The following is a 15,872-nucleotide window of genomic DNA, read 5'->3' as shown; positions in this document are numbered from 1 at the left end:
TCCTATTCCTAACTATGGAATTAAAGGGTTTATCCAACCCCTATAATGCCCGGGCACCTCATATACGTTAGACTTACCTATTTTTTATTTTTCTTCTGCCTCCTGTTCTCCTGCTGTTAGCCCTCAAACCTGCGCTGAAATACTCTGTCTGGACTGCTGGGAGGACTCCTGTGCACATGCACAGCAGTCCTGACAATGTGTTTCAGTGCAGTTTTAAATCCTGACAATAGGGGGCGGTATAAAAAATAAAAAATAGTTATCTGGGCCCTTTATCTGAAGAGATCCTGGTGACAGATTCTCTTTAATGAAACCCGTAATAAGCTATAGTGCTGACCATTAACCCCTTAGTGACCAGCCTGTTTTGGGTATTTTTCATTGTTGCCTTCCAAGAGCTATAATTTTTTTTATTTTTCCTTTGATGTAGCTGTATGAGAGCTTTTTTTTTTTTTGCACCATTTGGGGTACCCATAACTTTTATTAACTGTTTCTAGGGAGGGACGTTTTTATGTTATAAATTTTGTGGTCATTTTTTGGCATATACAGGTCCTTCTAAAAAAATTAGCATATTGTGATAAAGTTCATTATTTTCTGTAACGTACTGATAAACATTAGACTTTCATATATTTTAGATTCATTACACACAACTGAAGTAGTTCAAGCCTTTTATTGTTTTAATATTGATGATTTTGGCATACAGCTCATGAAAACCCCAAATTCCTATCTAAAAAAATTAGCATATTTCATCCGACCAATAAAAGAAAAGTGTTTTTAATACAAAAAAAGTCAACCTTCAAATAATTATGTTCAGTTATGCACTCAATACTTGCTCGGGAATCCTTTTGCAGAAATGACTGCTTCAATGCGGCGTGGCATGGAGGCAATCAGCCTGTGGCACTGCTGAGGTGTTATGGAGGCCCAGGATGCTTCAATGCGGCGTGGCATGGAGGCAATCAGCCTGTGGCACTGCTGAGGTGTTATGGAGGCCCAGGATGCTTCGATAGCGGCCTTAAGCTCATCCAGAGTGTTGGGTTTTGCGTCTCTCAACTTTCTCTTCCCAATATCCCACAGATTCTCTATGGGGTTCAGGTCAGGAGAGTTGGCAGGCCAATTGAGCACAGTAATACCATGGTCAGTAAACCATTTACCAGTGGTGTTGGCACTGTGAGCAGGTGCCAGGTCGTGCTGAAAAATGACATCTTCATCTCCATAAAGCTTTTCAGCAGATGGATGCATGAAGTGCTCCACAATCTCCTGATAGCGGCTGCATTGACCCTGCCCTTGATAAAACACAGTGGACCAACACCAGCAGCTGACATGGCACCCAGACCATCACTGACTGTGGGTACTTGACACTGGACTTCAGGCATTTTGGCATTTCCCTCTCCCCAGTCTTCCTCCAGACTCCGGCACCTTGATTTCTGAATGACATGCAACAGTCCAGTGCTGCTTCTCTGTAGCCCAGGTCAGGCGCTTCTGCCGCTGTTTCTGGGGAATGCGGCACCTGTAGCCCATTTCCTGCACACGCCTGTACACGGGGGCTCTGGATGTTTCTACTCCAGACTCAGTCCACTGCTTCCGCTGGTCCCCCAAGGTCTGGAATCGGTCCTTCTCCACAATCTTCCTCAGGGTCCGGTCACCTCTTCTCGTTGTGCAGCGTTTTCTGCCACACTTTTTCCTTCCCACAGACTTCCCACTGAGGGGCCTTGATACAGCACTCTGGGAACAGCCTATTCCTTCAGACATGTCTTTCTGTGTCTTACCCTCTTGCTTGAGGGTGTCAATGATGGCCTTCTGGACAGCAGTCAGGTCGGCAGCCTTACCCATGATTGCGGTTTTGAGTAATGAACCAGGCTGGGCGTTTTTAAAAGCCTCAGGAATCTTTTGCAGGTGTTTAGAGTTAATTAGTTGATTCAGATGATTAGGTTAATAGCTTGTTTAGAGAACCTTTTCATGATATGCTAATTTTTTTAGATAGGAATTTTGGGTTTTCATGAGCTGTATGCCAAAATCATCAATATTAAAACAATAAAAGGCTTGAACTACTTCAGTTGGTGTGTAATGAATCTAAAATATATGAAAGTCTAATGTTTATCAGTACATTACAGAAAATAATGAACTTTATCACAATATGCAAATTTTTTGAGAAGGACCTGTATAACATGGGTCAGTATGATTACAACGAAATCAAATTCATGTTTTGTTTTGTTTTTTACTACTTTTGAACAATTAAAAAAAACCTTTAAAAAAAATGTTTTTGCATCGCCCCACTCCAAGACCCATAACTTTATTTTTCTTTCTTCATAGCTGTGTAAAGGCTTAATTTTTGCAAGACGACTTGTACTTTTCATTCGTATCATTTTTGGTTAAAACAAATATAAGCAAAAAAAACTGCAATTCTGGTAAAGTTTACTCTATGAGATATATCAAATGATAACTGAGTAGTGTAGGTCATTACGGACGTGGAAAAAATCAAATGTGTGGAAGAGTTAGTATTTTTGCTATTTTTTTTCCATTGAAAAGCTTTTTTTCAATGGAAAAATGTGTATTTTTAAAATTGGAGTTTAGTTTTTAACTGTTTTCTTAACCATTTACTAGTTCCATAGTGGTACCAGTTTCTAAAATACATAGCACTGCTTATGGTGTACAATGTATTGTACTGTCAGAGCTATACTGACAGCAACAAGCTGTGTCAGAGAAGTACTGAGGCACTGAGGCCTCCATTAGGCCCAGGCTGCTGTATGAAGACATCTGCAAATGAGATGGCGGGGTGCCGATGGCAGACAGAGCAAGCTCCCTTCCTCTAAACGACTTCAATGTCACTGTCGTTATTGACCGTGGCATCTAAGGAGTTAAATGGACTGGATTGGGCACTTCTGCGGGTCCGGTCTGTTAGAGCCTCCTCTATTAACCGCACAGAAGACTCATGCAGACCTTAAATTAGGCCGCGGTAAAAAGTTTGCGACCTATCTTAAGGCACCTTAGTGGCTAAGGTATTGCCGTGGTGACTAAGGGGTTAATGGGTTAATTATGTTGTCGCACAAAGTAATCCCACGATGAAGAGGAGGCTGACTGTGCAGTTTGCTACCTGATACACAAGAGCAGCCACATTCCACGGCTTGCGGTAATAGGTCCTCGTGTTACCATCGCGGATACGGTCACATATCCCATTGAAGAACTCATTGTCAAAGGGGTTTCTCTTTATTTCCATCCCCAGGATAGCAAAACTAAAATTAATAGAAAGGAACAAAATAAAAATAATAAATAAAGAGGAAAATTATATAATAAATGGTGGGAGGAACAGAATCACTGAAAGCACTGGAGGCACACACTTCCTTCCTGTATTGTCTATATAGGGGCGGCCATATTGGAGACACGCACTTCCTTCCTGTATTGTCCGTATAGAGGAAGCCAAATTGGAGACACACACTTTCTTCCTGTATTGTCTATATAGGGGAGGCCATATTTGAGACATACACTTTCTTCCTGTATTATCTGTATAGGGGCGGCCATATTGGAGACATACACTTACTTCCTGTATTATCTGTATAGGGGCGGCCATATTGGAAGCACACACTTCCTTCCTGTATTGTCTGTATAGAGGCGGCCATATTGGAGACACACACTTCCTTCCTGTATTATCTGTATAGGGGCGGCCATATTGGAGACACGCACTTCCTTCCTGTATTGTCCGTATAGAGGAAGCCAAATTGGAGACACACACTTCCTTCCTGTATTGTCTATATAGGGGAGGCCATATTTGAGACATACACTTTCTTCCTGTATTATCTGTATAGGGGCGGCCATATTGGAGACATACACTTACTTCCTGTATTATCTGTATAGGGGCGGCCATATTGGAGGCACACACTTTCTTCCTGTATTGTCTGTATAGAGGCGGCCATATTGGAGACACACACTTCCTTCCTGTATTATCTGTATAGGGGCGGCCATATTGGAGGCACACACTTCCTTCCTGTATTGTCTGTATAGAGGCGGCCATATTGGAGACACACACTTCCTTCCTGTATTATCTGTATGTTCTATCCTCTGGGTAGGTCATTGGTATCTGATTGGTGGGGGTCTGAAACCTAGGATCTTCGTTGATCATCTGTTTGAGAAGACACTGGCGCCAGGGGCGTCGCTAGGGTAAAACATTAGGGGCCTGGGCCCCGGATGTTTTGTCCCATGCCCCGAATGTCCTGCCTGCCGGCTAGATACAACTGTATTGCCGTACACAGAACGGCAAATACAATTGAATCTAATATTGGGACGAGGCGAAGGACCTTTGGTGACATCACAGGTCATGTGATCAGCAAAACAGGCTGTGATAGGATGTGTCACCATCCAGGTCACCATCCAGGTCATCCTATCACAGCCTGTTTTGCTGTTCACATGACCTGTGATGTCACCAAAGGTCCTTTGCCTCTTCCCAGTTCAGGATTGGACCGGAGTCAAGAGGAGAAGGAGACTAATGGTGATGTCTGTACAGGAGAGGTAAGTGAAGGGAGAGGCAGAGAAATGCTGGGAGTTGTAGTTATTTAACTGGGATGTATTTTAGGGCTGAAGGGAGGGATGTTATTGATATGGAACTGTGTGCTTGAGGTGGCTGGGGGAGGGAGGGATGTTATTTACATGGGACTGTATATTGAAAGTGGATGGTGGGGGGGGAATGATGTTTATGTACATGGGACTTAATGTTTAGGGTCCAGTGTTTTCCAACCAGTGTGCCTCCAGCTGTTGCAAAACTACAACTCCCAGCATGCCTGGACAGCCTTTGGCTGTGCGGGCATGCTGGGAGTTGTAGTTTTGCAACAGCTGGAGGCACACTGGTTGGGAAACACTGGTTTAGGCTACGTTCACACTTGCGTTTGGTGATCCGCTTGTGAGATCCGTTTCAGGTCTCTCACAAGCAGCCCCAAATGCATCAGTTTAACCCCAATGCATTCTGAATGGATGCGGATCCATTCAGAATGCATCCGTTCGGCTCCGTGCGGTCCCCCGTTCCATTTTGGAGGCGGACCCCAAAATGCTGCAAGCAGCGTTTTTTGTGTCCGCATGGCCTTGCAGAGCCAAACGCATCCGTCCTGACTTTCACACTTGCGTTCAGAACGGATCCGTCTGCATTATATTGTAAAAAAAATTCTAAGTGTGAAAGTAGCCTCAGACGGATCCGTCCAGACTTTTACATTGAAAGTCAATGGGGGACGGATCCGCTTGAAGATTGAGCCATAGTGTGTCATCTTCAAACGGATCCGTCCCCATTGACTTACATTGTAAGTCTGGACGGATCCGCACGGCCAGGCGGACACCCGAATGCTGCAAGCAGCGTTCAGGTGTCCGCCTGCTGAGCGGAGTGGAGGACAAACGCCGCCAGACTGATGCATTCTGAGCGGATCCGCGTCCACTCAGAATGCATTAGGGCAGTACGGATCCGTTCGGGGCCGCTTGTGAGAGCCTTCAAACGGAGCTCACAAGCGGAGCCCCGAACGCAAGTGTGAAAGTAGCCTAACAATGTAAGTCAAAGGGGATGGATCCCTTTGCATTGACACAAAATGGTGCAATTGTAAACGGATCCGTCCCCCATTGACTTTTAATGTAAGTCAGGACGGATCCGTATTGGGACTTAGAAATTAAAATCTAATACAAACGGATCGGTCCTGAACAGATGCATTCGTTTCTATTATATCTGTGCGGATCCGTCCTGTACAAGTACATGACAGTTTCGCACGAACGCAAGTGTGAAAGTAGCCTTAGGGGGTGATGTTTACATGGGATTGTGCGTTGGAGGCGGCTGGGGAGGAGGTGATGTTATTTACATGGGACTGTATGGTGGAGGGAGGATTATAACTGCAGGGGGCACTGCAGATCCAGGGGACATTATAGGCGTTCTTATTACTACTGGGGGCTCTATAGGAGGGTCTTCTAGATCCGCCTTATTTCTACTAAGCGCACTATGGGGGCCTTATTACTGCTGAGGGGTCTGTAGGGAGCTTTATTACCACTGGGGGAACAATAGGGGGCCTTATTTCTACTGGGGGCTCTGTGAGGGTATTATTAATATGGGAGGGCATTGTTGAGGAGCATTATCACGGTTGGGGCAGTGTTACTAATAAGGGCATTCTAGAAGGGAATTACTATTGGTGGGACTATGAGGAGCACTATTACTATGGGGGGCAGTAATGTTTCTTTAGGATAGTATTTGGGGGTATGGGGGGGGGGGGGTTGAGGTTTTGGCATAGCAAGCAGCAGGATAACACTGTGGGGACTCCAGTTGGGGGATAATGATAGAAAGTGAGGAAGCTAAGATGTCTGTGTGTCACACTCTGCAGAGACGAGGCGGCTGAGAGAAGTTGTCCAGACCGAATGGAGAAGATGATGACAGAGAGGAGACGTCCCCTGAAGGCCCTGGATGTGACAGGTAAGTGCCGCTGTATAGCAAGTACAGCATAGTGCGGGGGGGGGGGGGGGATATTTATTGGGGCTTGTGCCCCGGATCTTTTGAGACCCTAGCAACGCCCCTGACTGGCGCTATTTTTCCTAGGCCATGTGACGTTGTGTTCATTGGTCATGTGGCCTAGGCGCAGTGGTGCTGTGCTTGGTGAGCAGAGAGAATGCCACGCTGCTACTGTGAGTGTCGGTGCCTTCTTAAACAGCTGAGCGGCGGGGGTCCTGGGTATCGGACCCCCACCAATCAGATAATACTGATGACCTATCCAGAGAATAGATTATTGGTTAAAAAAAAAAAAAACTTTAAGTAAAGCAGCTGAATAGGGACAAGCACAGATGCCCATAGGGACAATGTTCCCTGCATTTTAGGGGCTCCTCTTAGCTGTTAGGGGGGTGTCTGTTGATATTCTTGCTGACTGTTTCCAGCACCCATCAACAGAATTGTAAATCATGATCCCATTGATGTTTATCCATAAAATTTACAATATGCGCATTATTACAATACTCACCCGTCTCCCGCCGTCCTTCCAAGTTCTGACAATTCTACATCCATATTACGGCAGACGGGTTTTGGATCTTGGTCTTCATCACAAGTTTCATCAGAACCGTCTCCACAATCATTGTCTCCGTTACACAGCAGCCTCTTTTTAATGCATCTTCCTAAAAATAGTGCAAAACCACAAAATCTGTAGGTTCAGGCATTCAGAGAGTGCAAAAAACACAGAACATCGGTGCAGCCAATGCTGTGCTCTGTGCCATCACAAGGTGGCTCTCTTTTCTGTTAACACGCCACCTGGTGGCAACAATACCCAAAATTCGTAAATTAGCAATTTGCTGTTAAAAGTAAAATTGGGGCACGGTAATGGGGGTGCAGGGTTCACTTTGGAGAAGATAGGTACAAGAAATGGGACATAATGATTGAAGAGATCCTGGAACTGGTTTTGCATTATGCATATGCAGAAGTCCTGGAGGGTAGACCCTCATTTTCTCCATCTGTGGGGCTCCATTTTTTCCTGCCTCTATTACATGCAGTACCAATTTCTACCACTGCTGAAGGCCTATACTTTCCATAGTTGGCAATGCAACAGCGCCCCCTTCCCAACACAAGGAATCACTCAGTGAGTGTATTATCTGTTACTGATTTCAAGGTCTTCATTTACTGTATGCAGAAATATTTGGGGTCATAGAGTCACTAGTAACCCGTGTGGTCATGTGACCTCATGGTACCGGCTTGGCTCGCTTGGAACCTCCTCGGATCAGGTATCCAAAAAGCACCATGTACTACTTTCAATCGCAGGGTGACCAGAAAAATTTTAGTGGGTTTAATGAAGTGGAAATGGGGCTTAAGTCTGCCTCAAAAGGCTATAGGCAGCTACAACTAGGGGGCGACAGCAACATATGTATCTGTATAATTTCAATTGGAGCTCTAGAAATCTATATGCAGCTAGCTCCCCCTAGTGGTGGCTGCTGGCATTTAGAATGCAATCTTTGAATACTATGGCGGAATAAGTCTAATGGATGTGTTGTTTACTTGGTTCATTCTGCTTACAATTTTTATGTGGGGCAATGTATTTCTTATATTGGACATTGCTGTACATTTGCAGTACACTCAGCAGTATGGTCTGACTCTAGGGGCAGTACAATTGGCAGCATTTTCTTGGGGCAGTACAGTCGACAGAATTGTTTTAGGGCAGTACACTCAACAGAATCATCTTGGGGGAGTACACTTGGTAGTATTGTTTTGGGTCAGTACACTCGGCATTATTATCCTGGTGCAGTACACTCGACACTATGGTCTTAGGGCAGTACAATTGGTAGTATTATCTTGGGGCAGTACAATCAGCAGTATTGTCTTGGAGCAGTATATGCAGCAATATTGCCTTGGGGCAGTACACATGGCAGTATAGTCTTGGGACAGTACACTTGGCAGTATTGTCAAGGGTTAGTACTTTTGACAGTATGGATAGTACACTTGGCAGTATTGTCTTATGGTAGTACACTTGGCAGTATTGTCTTGGGACAGTACACTCGGCAGTATTGTCTTAGGGCAGTACACTCGCCAGTATTGTCTTAGGGCAGTACACTCGCCAGTATTGTCTTAGGGCAGTACACTCGGCAGTATTGTCTTAGGGCAGTACACTCGCCAGTATTGTCTTAGGGCAGTACACTCGGCAGTATTGTCTTAGGGCAGTACACTTAGCAGTATTGTCTTAGGGCAGTACACTCGGCAGTATTGTCTTAGGGCAGTACACTCGGCAATATGGTCTTAGGGCAGTACACTTAGCAGTATTGTCTTGGGGTAGTACACTCGTCAGTATTGTCTTAGGATAGTACACTTAGCAGTATTGTCTTAGGGTAGTACACGCGGCAGTATTGTCTTAGGGCAGTACACTCGGTAGTATTGTCTTAGGGCAGTACACTCGGCAGTATTGTTCTAGGACAGTACACTTAGCAGTATTGTCTTAGGGCAGTACACTCGGCAGTATTGTCTTGGGGCAGTACACTCGGCAATATGGTCTTAGGGCAGTACACTTAGCAGTATTGTCTTGGGGTAGTACACTCGTCAGTATTGTCTTAGGGCAGTACACTTAGCAGTATTGTCTTGGGGTAGTACACTCGGCAGTATGGTCTTAGGGCAGTACACTTAGCAGTATTGTCTTGGGGTAGTACACTCGGCAGTATTGTCTTAGGACAGTACACCTAGCAGTATTGTCTTGGGGTAGTACACTTGGCAGTATTGTCTTAGGACAGTACACTTAGCAGTATTGTCTTGGGGTAGTACACTCGGCAGTATGGTCTTAGGGCAGTACACTTAGCAGTATTGTCTTGGTGTAGTACACCCGGCAGTATTGTCTTAGGACAGTACACTTAGCAGTATTATCTTGGGGTAGTACACTTGGCAGTATTGTCTTGGGGTAGTACACTTGGCAGTATTGTCTTAGGACAGTACACTTAGCAGTATTGTCTTGGGTAGTACACTCGGCAGTATGGTCTTAGGGCAGTACACTTAGCAGTATTGTCTTGGGGTAGTACACTCGTCAGTATCATCTTAGGGCGGTACAATCAGCAGCATGGTCTTAGAGCAGTACACTCAGCAGTATCATGTTAGGGCGGTACACTTGGCAATCCACCGCCACTGTTTGGAGAGCGGGGCACTCTGGCTCTATTTTTGGACTCACTCTATATGAGTTATTAGTAACAGTACTTTAGTTGCCGTTTTGGGTGTGGCCCTTGTTTGTGTGTAGTTTACATGGATAAAATCATTTATATCTGTATAGAATTACCTGTTTCACATTCGAAGTCGTTTCCACAGTCGATTACGGTGTCTCCGCAATTTTTGTCTGGTTTACAACGTTGATACTCGCCCAATGAGCTCAAACATCGGGTGCCGCCATACTGGCCAAACTTCACAATGCTCCGAGAGCGGTACTGTGCATCGGGAGGAGACAGGGAGAGAAATACAGTGCCGTTACATAAGACGCCATCATACTGGGGCAGTGCTGGAATATCTGATGAAGACGACCCCTGCACATATGTCCTATAAGGATATATACATAACATACAGAGATGGCGCCCTCTCTATGAGTCAGAACGAACAGCATCTCTACTAGAGCGCCCCCTGCTGTGGTGGCTTTATTACATGGCGGTCGTAGTAATCAGTAAGAAGCAGACAGAAGTTCCCACGTCCTCCTAATATACAGTATTTCCCTAAGTGCAAACAGTCCACAGTCAAAGTTCATATTTACCCTCTGACTGGTACACGGGTCACATTCACTCCAAGACCCCCAGTTACTGATCTCACAGTCCACCGGAGAAGGGGCATCAGCAGATCGCCGCAGCCGCTCCAAAAATCTGAAAACAAAGAACTTGGGTGAAATTAGTCTAATTAGGATTCTGATATTATGTGCACGATGACACACTAAGGGTATGGCTACACGATGAGTTCCGAGTGATTCCACGTCAATGTTGTGTATGAGATTTTGGTGCAATTGCAATGTGACTCAGTCTCCTGCCTAGCCGTAAACATATATATTTCAATGCTAGAGGTGGCAGTAACAATGGCAGCAGCAATGACAGGGGCTGAGGGGGCACACCCAGGTGCTGGATTGGCACTGCAAAATAATCTGGCTAGCCCCCTAAATAAAGAACTTACTGTGCATACCACCAACACTGACTTCAATGGGAGCTGTATAAATCTATGTGTAGTGAGTTCCCCCTAGTGGTGGCTGTATAAATCCATGTGTAGTGAGCTCCTCCTAGTGGTGGCTGTATAAATCTATGTGTAGTGAGCTCCCCCTAGTGGTGGCTGTATAAATCCATGTGTAGTGAGCTCCTCCTAGTGGTGGCTGTATAAATCTATGTGTAGTGGGCTCCCCCTAGTGGTGGCTGTATAAATCCATGTGTAGTGAGCTCCTCCTAGTGGTGGCTGTATAAATATATGTAGTGAGATCCTCCTAGTGGTGACTGTATAAATCTATGTGTAGTGAGCTCCCCCTAGTGGTGGCTGTATAAATCCATGTGTAGTGAACTCCTCCTAGTGGTGGCTGTATAAATCTATGTGTAGTGAGCTCCCTCTAGTGGTGGCTGTATAAATATATGTAGTGAGCTCCCTCTAGTGGTGGCTGTATAAATATATGTAGTGAGCTCCTCCTAGTGGTGATTGTATAAATCTATGTGTAGTGAGCTCCCCCTAGTGGTATCTGTATAAATATATATGTAGTGAGCTCCCCCTAGTGGTGACTGTATAAATCTATGTGTAGTGAGCTCCCTCTAGTGGTGGCTGTATAAATCTATGTGTAGTGAGCTCCCTCTAGTGGTGGCTGTATAAATATATGTAGTGAGCTCCTCCTAGTGGTGATTGTATAAATCTATGTGTAGTGAGCTCCCCCTAGTGGTGACTGTATAAATATATATGTAGTGAGCTCCCCCTAGTGGTGACTGTATAAATCTATATGTAGTGAGCTCCTCCTAGTGGTGGCTGTATAAATCTATGTGTAGTGCGTTTCTCATAGTGGTGGCTGTATACATCTATGTGTAGTGAGCTCCCCCTAGTAGTGACTGTATAAATCTATGTGTAGTGAGCTCCCCCTAGTGGTGACTGTATAAATCTATGTGTAGTGAGCTCCTCCTAGTGGTGACTGTATAAATCTATGTGTAGTGAGCTCCCTCTAGTGGTGGCTGTATAAATCCATGAATAGTGAGCTGCCCTAGTGGTGGTCATATAGACCCATATACATTGAGCTCCCCTAGTGGTGACTGTATAAATCTATGTGTAGTGATCTCCCCTGCTGGTGGCTGTTTAAATCTCTGTGTAGTCAGCTTCCTCTAGTGGTGACTGTGTAAATCTGTGTCTGATGAGCTCTCCCTATTGGTGACTGTATAAATCTTTGTGTAGTGAGCTCCTCCTAGTGGTGACTGTATAAATCATTTGTAGGGAGCTCCTCTGTCACAATGGGGAGTGGGGGAAACCGCCCACCATACAACGTCAGGGAAAAATAGGATGCCACCAGGCCAGAAACCATGGATAAGGGAATAGGAGACCTCCTAGCACATCCCTCATCCTATCCCTGACCTCCTAACTGTATGAGCCAGCATTGATGGTAGGGGGGCTTATACTCTGGAACCTGGGCCCTACTGAACGTAGCGATCCCTGGGTGAGTAAGGTCAGGGTCAGAGACGACCTGCTCTTCTAAGACACGGAAGAGCAGGAGTCTCTGCAGGCCTAACAGCAAGGAGAGGAAGCCAAGTGGAATGGCAGGCGAGTATCCAGTGGCAAGAAACCACTGAACCAAGAACAACAGAATACTTGGTGACTTACCTGCTGCAGCTGCTGGAAGGCACCAAAGAAGAACACACCGAGATAAACTGAAACCCATACAAACTAACTACAATCCACCAAAACTGATGCAGTACATACTGACACACAGGAACCAGCACTCCAGCAACAGCTTACAGACTTGACTTTTAGTTCCCCCTCCGGGGAACCATGAGACCCCCTTCTGGAGGACACAACAGACAAACAGGGGAACATCTAACATCCATGCAGGACAGAATACACCAAACACTGAACGGACACGGAACAACAACTAGACGTACAACAACCCCAGAACATATACCCACACCAAACATAACAACAGGTAAGGTAGGGAAAATGGAGGAGACATAAGGAAGACATCACTGGAGACAACGATGTCCCATAAGGTGGCCCTCAAGGACTGGGCAGATGGAATAGCACCAGCTCCTCAAGACACTGAAGAAAAACTAAACACAGGCTCATAGCTCAGAACTAGTGATGAGCGAACTTGTGTTTTAAGTTCGGCGTCTAAAGTCCGGCTTCCGGTTAGCGGAGAATCCCGATATGGATTCCGAATTCCGTTGTGGTCCGTGGTAGCGGAATCAATAATCGGCCATTATTGATTCCGCTACCACGAACCACAACGGTATTCGGAATCCATATCGGGATTCTCCGCTAACCGGAAGCCGGACTTTAGACGCCGAACTTAAAACACAAGTTCGCTCATCACTACTCAGAACATAAGAGCCATGCGGCCACACCCAGCTCCACCTAAAGCCTCTTAGGCCGAGTTCACACGAACGTGTGTGACCGTGCTCGTGCTGCGGCCCGCAAATAGCGGGCCGCGATGCATGATCGCCGGCCGTAGGTCAGCCACTTCGGATCGCGGACTCATTCACTTTAATGGGTCCGCGATCCGCCCGTTCCGCTAAAAGATAGAACATGTTCTATCTTTTTGTGGAACAGAGGTACAGGACATAACCCCACGGAAGCACTCCGTAGTGCTTCCGAGGGGTCCCGTCCCGTGCGGCCGTTCCGCGATTCCGGATTTGCGGACCCATTAAAGTGAATGGGTCCGCATCCGTGATGCGGAATGCACACGGAACTGTGGCCATGTATTGCGGGCCGCAATACGGCAACAGATCACAAACGTTCGTGTGAACTAAGCCTTAACCCCATGCTTACCAGAATGGGAAGAAAGACAGCCTTAAAGGGGAAATTCACACGCATGCAATACAACATGTTGCAACAGGCAACCAGCATGCGTGGCAAAAGTGTCACGGCAAACTACCACTAAGCTGTGACATCCTCCTAGTGGTGGCTGTATAAATCTATGTGTAGTGAGCTCCTCCTAGTGGTCATTATATAAATCTATGTGAAGTGAGCTCCTCCTAATGGTCATTGTATAAATCTATGTGTAGTGAGCTCCCCCTAGTTGTGACTGTGTAAATCTATGTGTAGTGGTCTCCCCCTAGTGGTGGCTGTATAAATCTATGTGTAGTGCGTTTCTCCTAGTGGTGGCTGTGTAAATCTACATGTAGTAAACTCCTCCTAGTGGTGGGTCTATAAATCTATGTGTAGTGAGGTTCTCCTAGTGATGGCTGTATTAATCTATGTGTAGTGAGTTCTTCCTAGTCGTGACCATATAAATCTACGTGTAGTGAGCTACTCCTAGTCGTGACCAAATAAATCTATGTGTAGTGAGCGCCTCCTAGTGGTGGCTGTATAAATCTATGTGTAGTGAGCTCCTTCTAGTGGTGACTGTATAAATCTATGTGTAGTGAGCTCCCCCTACTGGTGACTGTGTAAATCTATGTGTAGTTAGCTCCCCCTACTGGTGACTGTGTAAATCTATGTGTAGTGAGCTCCCCCTACTGGTGACTGTGTAAATCTATGTGTAGTGGTCTCCCCCTAGTGGTGGCTGTATAAATCTATGTGTAGTGCGTTTCTCCTAGTGGTGGCTGTATAAATCTACATGTAGTGAACTCCTCCTAGTGGTGGTTCTATAAATGTATGTGTAGTGAGCTCCTCCTAGTGGTGGCTGTACAAATCTATGTGTAGTAAGTTTCCCCTAGTGGTGACTATATAAATCTATGTGTAGTGAGCTCCTTCTAGTGGTGACTGTATAAATCTATGTGTAGTGGGCTCCTCCTAGTGGTGGCTGTATAAATCTATGTGTAGTAAGTTTCCCCTAGTGGTGACTATATAAATCTATGTGTAGTGAGCTCCTTCTAGTGGTGACTGTATAAATCTATGTGTAGTGAGCTTCTCCTAGTGGTGGCTGTATAAATCTACTTGTATATATCTATATGCAGTAATCTCCTGAGCTCCCTCTAGTGGTGGCTGTATATCTCTGTATGCAGTAATCTCCTGAGCTCCCTCTAGTGGTGGCTGTATATATCTGTATGTAGTAATATCCTGAGCTCCCTCTAGTGGTGGCTGTATATATCTGTATGCAGTAATCTCCTGAGCTCCCTCTAGTGGTGGCTGTATATATCTGTATGTAGTAATCTCCTGAGTTCCCTCTAGTGGTGGCTGTATATATCTGTATGTAGTAATCTCCTGAGCTCCCTCTAGTGGTGACTGTATATATCTGTATGTAGTAATCTCCTGAGTTCCCTCTAGTGGTGGCTGTATATATCTGTATGTAGTAATCTCCTGATCTCCCCCTGGTGGTGGCTGTATATATCTGTATGCAGTAATCTCCTGAGCTCCTTCTAGTGGTGGCTGTATATATCTGTATGCAGTAATCTCCTGAGCTCCCTCTAGTGGTGGATGTATATATCTGTATTCAGTAATCTCCTGAGCTCCCTCTAGTGGTGGCCTTATATATCTGTATGCAGTAATCTCCTGAGCTCCTCTAGTGGTGGCTGTATATATCTGTATGCAGTAATCTCCTGAGCTCCCTCTAGTGGTGGATGTATATATCTGTATGTAGTAATTTCCTGAGCTCCCTCTAGTGGTGGCCTTATAGATCTGTATGCAGTAATTTCCTGAGCTCCCTCTGGTGGTGGCCTTATATATCTGTATGCAGTAATCTCCTGAGCTCCCTCTAGTGGTCGCTGTATATATCTGTATGCAGTAATCTCCTGAGCTCCCTCTAGTGATGGCTGTATATATCTGTATGTAGTAATCTCCTGAGCTCCCTCTGGTGGTGTCTGTATATATCTGTATGCAGTAATCTCCTGAGCTCCCTCTAGTGGTGGATGTATATATCTGTATGTAGTAATTTCCTGAGCTCCCTCTAGTGGTGGCCTTATAGATCTGTATGCAGTAATTTCCTGAGCTCCCTCTGGTGGTGGCCTTATATATCTGTATGCAGTAATCTCCTGCCCTCCCCCTAGTGGTGGCTGTGTATATACATATGCAGGATTATTCTAGGCTCCCTCTAGTGGTGGCCTTATAGATCTGTATGCAGTAATTTCCTGAGCTCCCTCTAGTGGTGGCTGTATATACCTGTATGTAGTAATCTCCTGAGCTCCCTCTAGTGGTGGCTGTATATATCTGTATGCAGTAATCTCCTGATCTTCCTCTAGTGGTGACTGTATATATCTGTATGCAGTAATCTCCTGAGCTCCCTCTAGTGGTGGCTGTATATATCTGTATGCAGTAATCTCCTGAGCTCCCTCTA

The 15,872-nt window shown here is 45.5% G+C and overlaps 1 protein-coding gene across 1 annotated transcript in view; it reads right to left on the bottom strand.

The window, feature by feature from the left end:
- LOC122923923 (complement component C9-like) overlaps nucleotides 1-15,872 on the bottom strand; it is a 32,624-nt gene that overhangs the window by 11,466 nt on the left and 5,286 nt on the right. The window contains exons 2-6 of the mRNA XM_044274795.1: nucleotides 12,266-12,277; nucleotides 10,194-10,447; nucleotides 9,732-9,876; nucleotides 6,957-7,107; nucleotides 3,086-3,224 (exon numbers count right to left, since the gene is read on the bottom strand). Coding sequence (XP_044130730.1) covers nucleotides 3,086-3,224; nucleotides 6,957-7,107; nucleotides 9,732-9,876; nucleotides 10,194-10,447; nucleotides 12,266-12,277 — 701 coding nt within the window. The remainder of the gene's footprint in view (nucleotides 1-3,085; nucleotides 3,225-6,956; nucleotides 7,108-9,731; nucleotides 9,877-10,193; nucleotides 10,448-12,265; nucleotides 12,278-15,872) is intronic.

This window comes from Bufo gargarizans, unplaced genomic scaffold (genome assembly GCF_014858855.1).
Source record: "Bufo gargarizans isolate SCDJY-AF-19 unplaced genomic scaffold, ASM1485885v1 original_scaffold_2062_pilon, whole genome shotgun sequence".
Lineage (NCBI taxonomy): Eukaryota > Metazoa > Chordata > Amphibia > Anura > Bufonidae > Bufo > Bufo gargarizans.
This window is presented reverse-complemented; position numbering and strand designations above follow the sequence as displayed.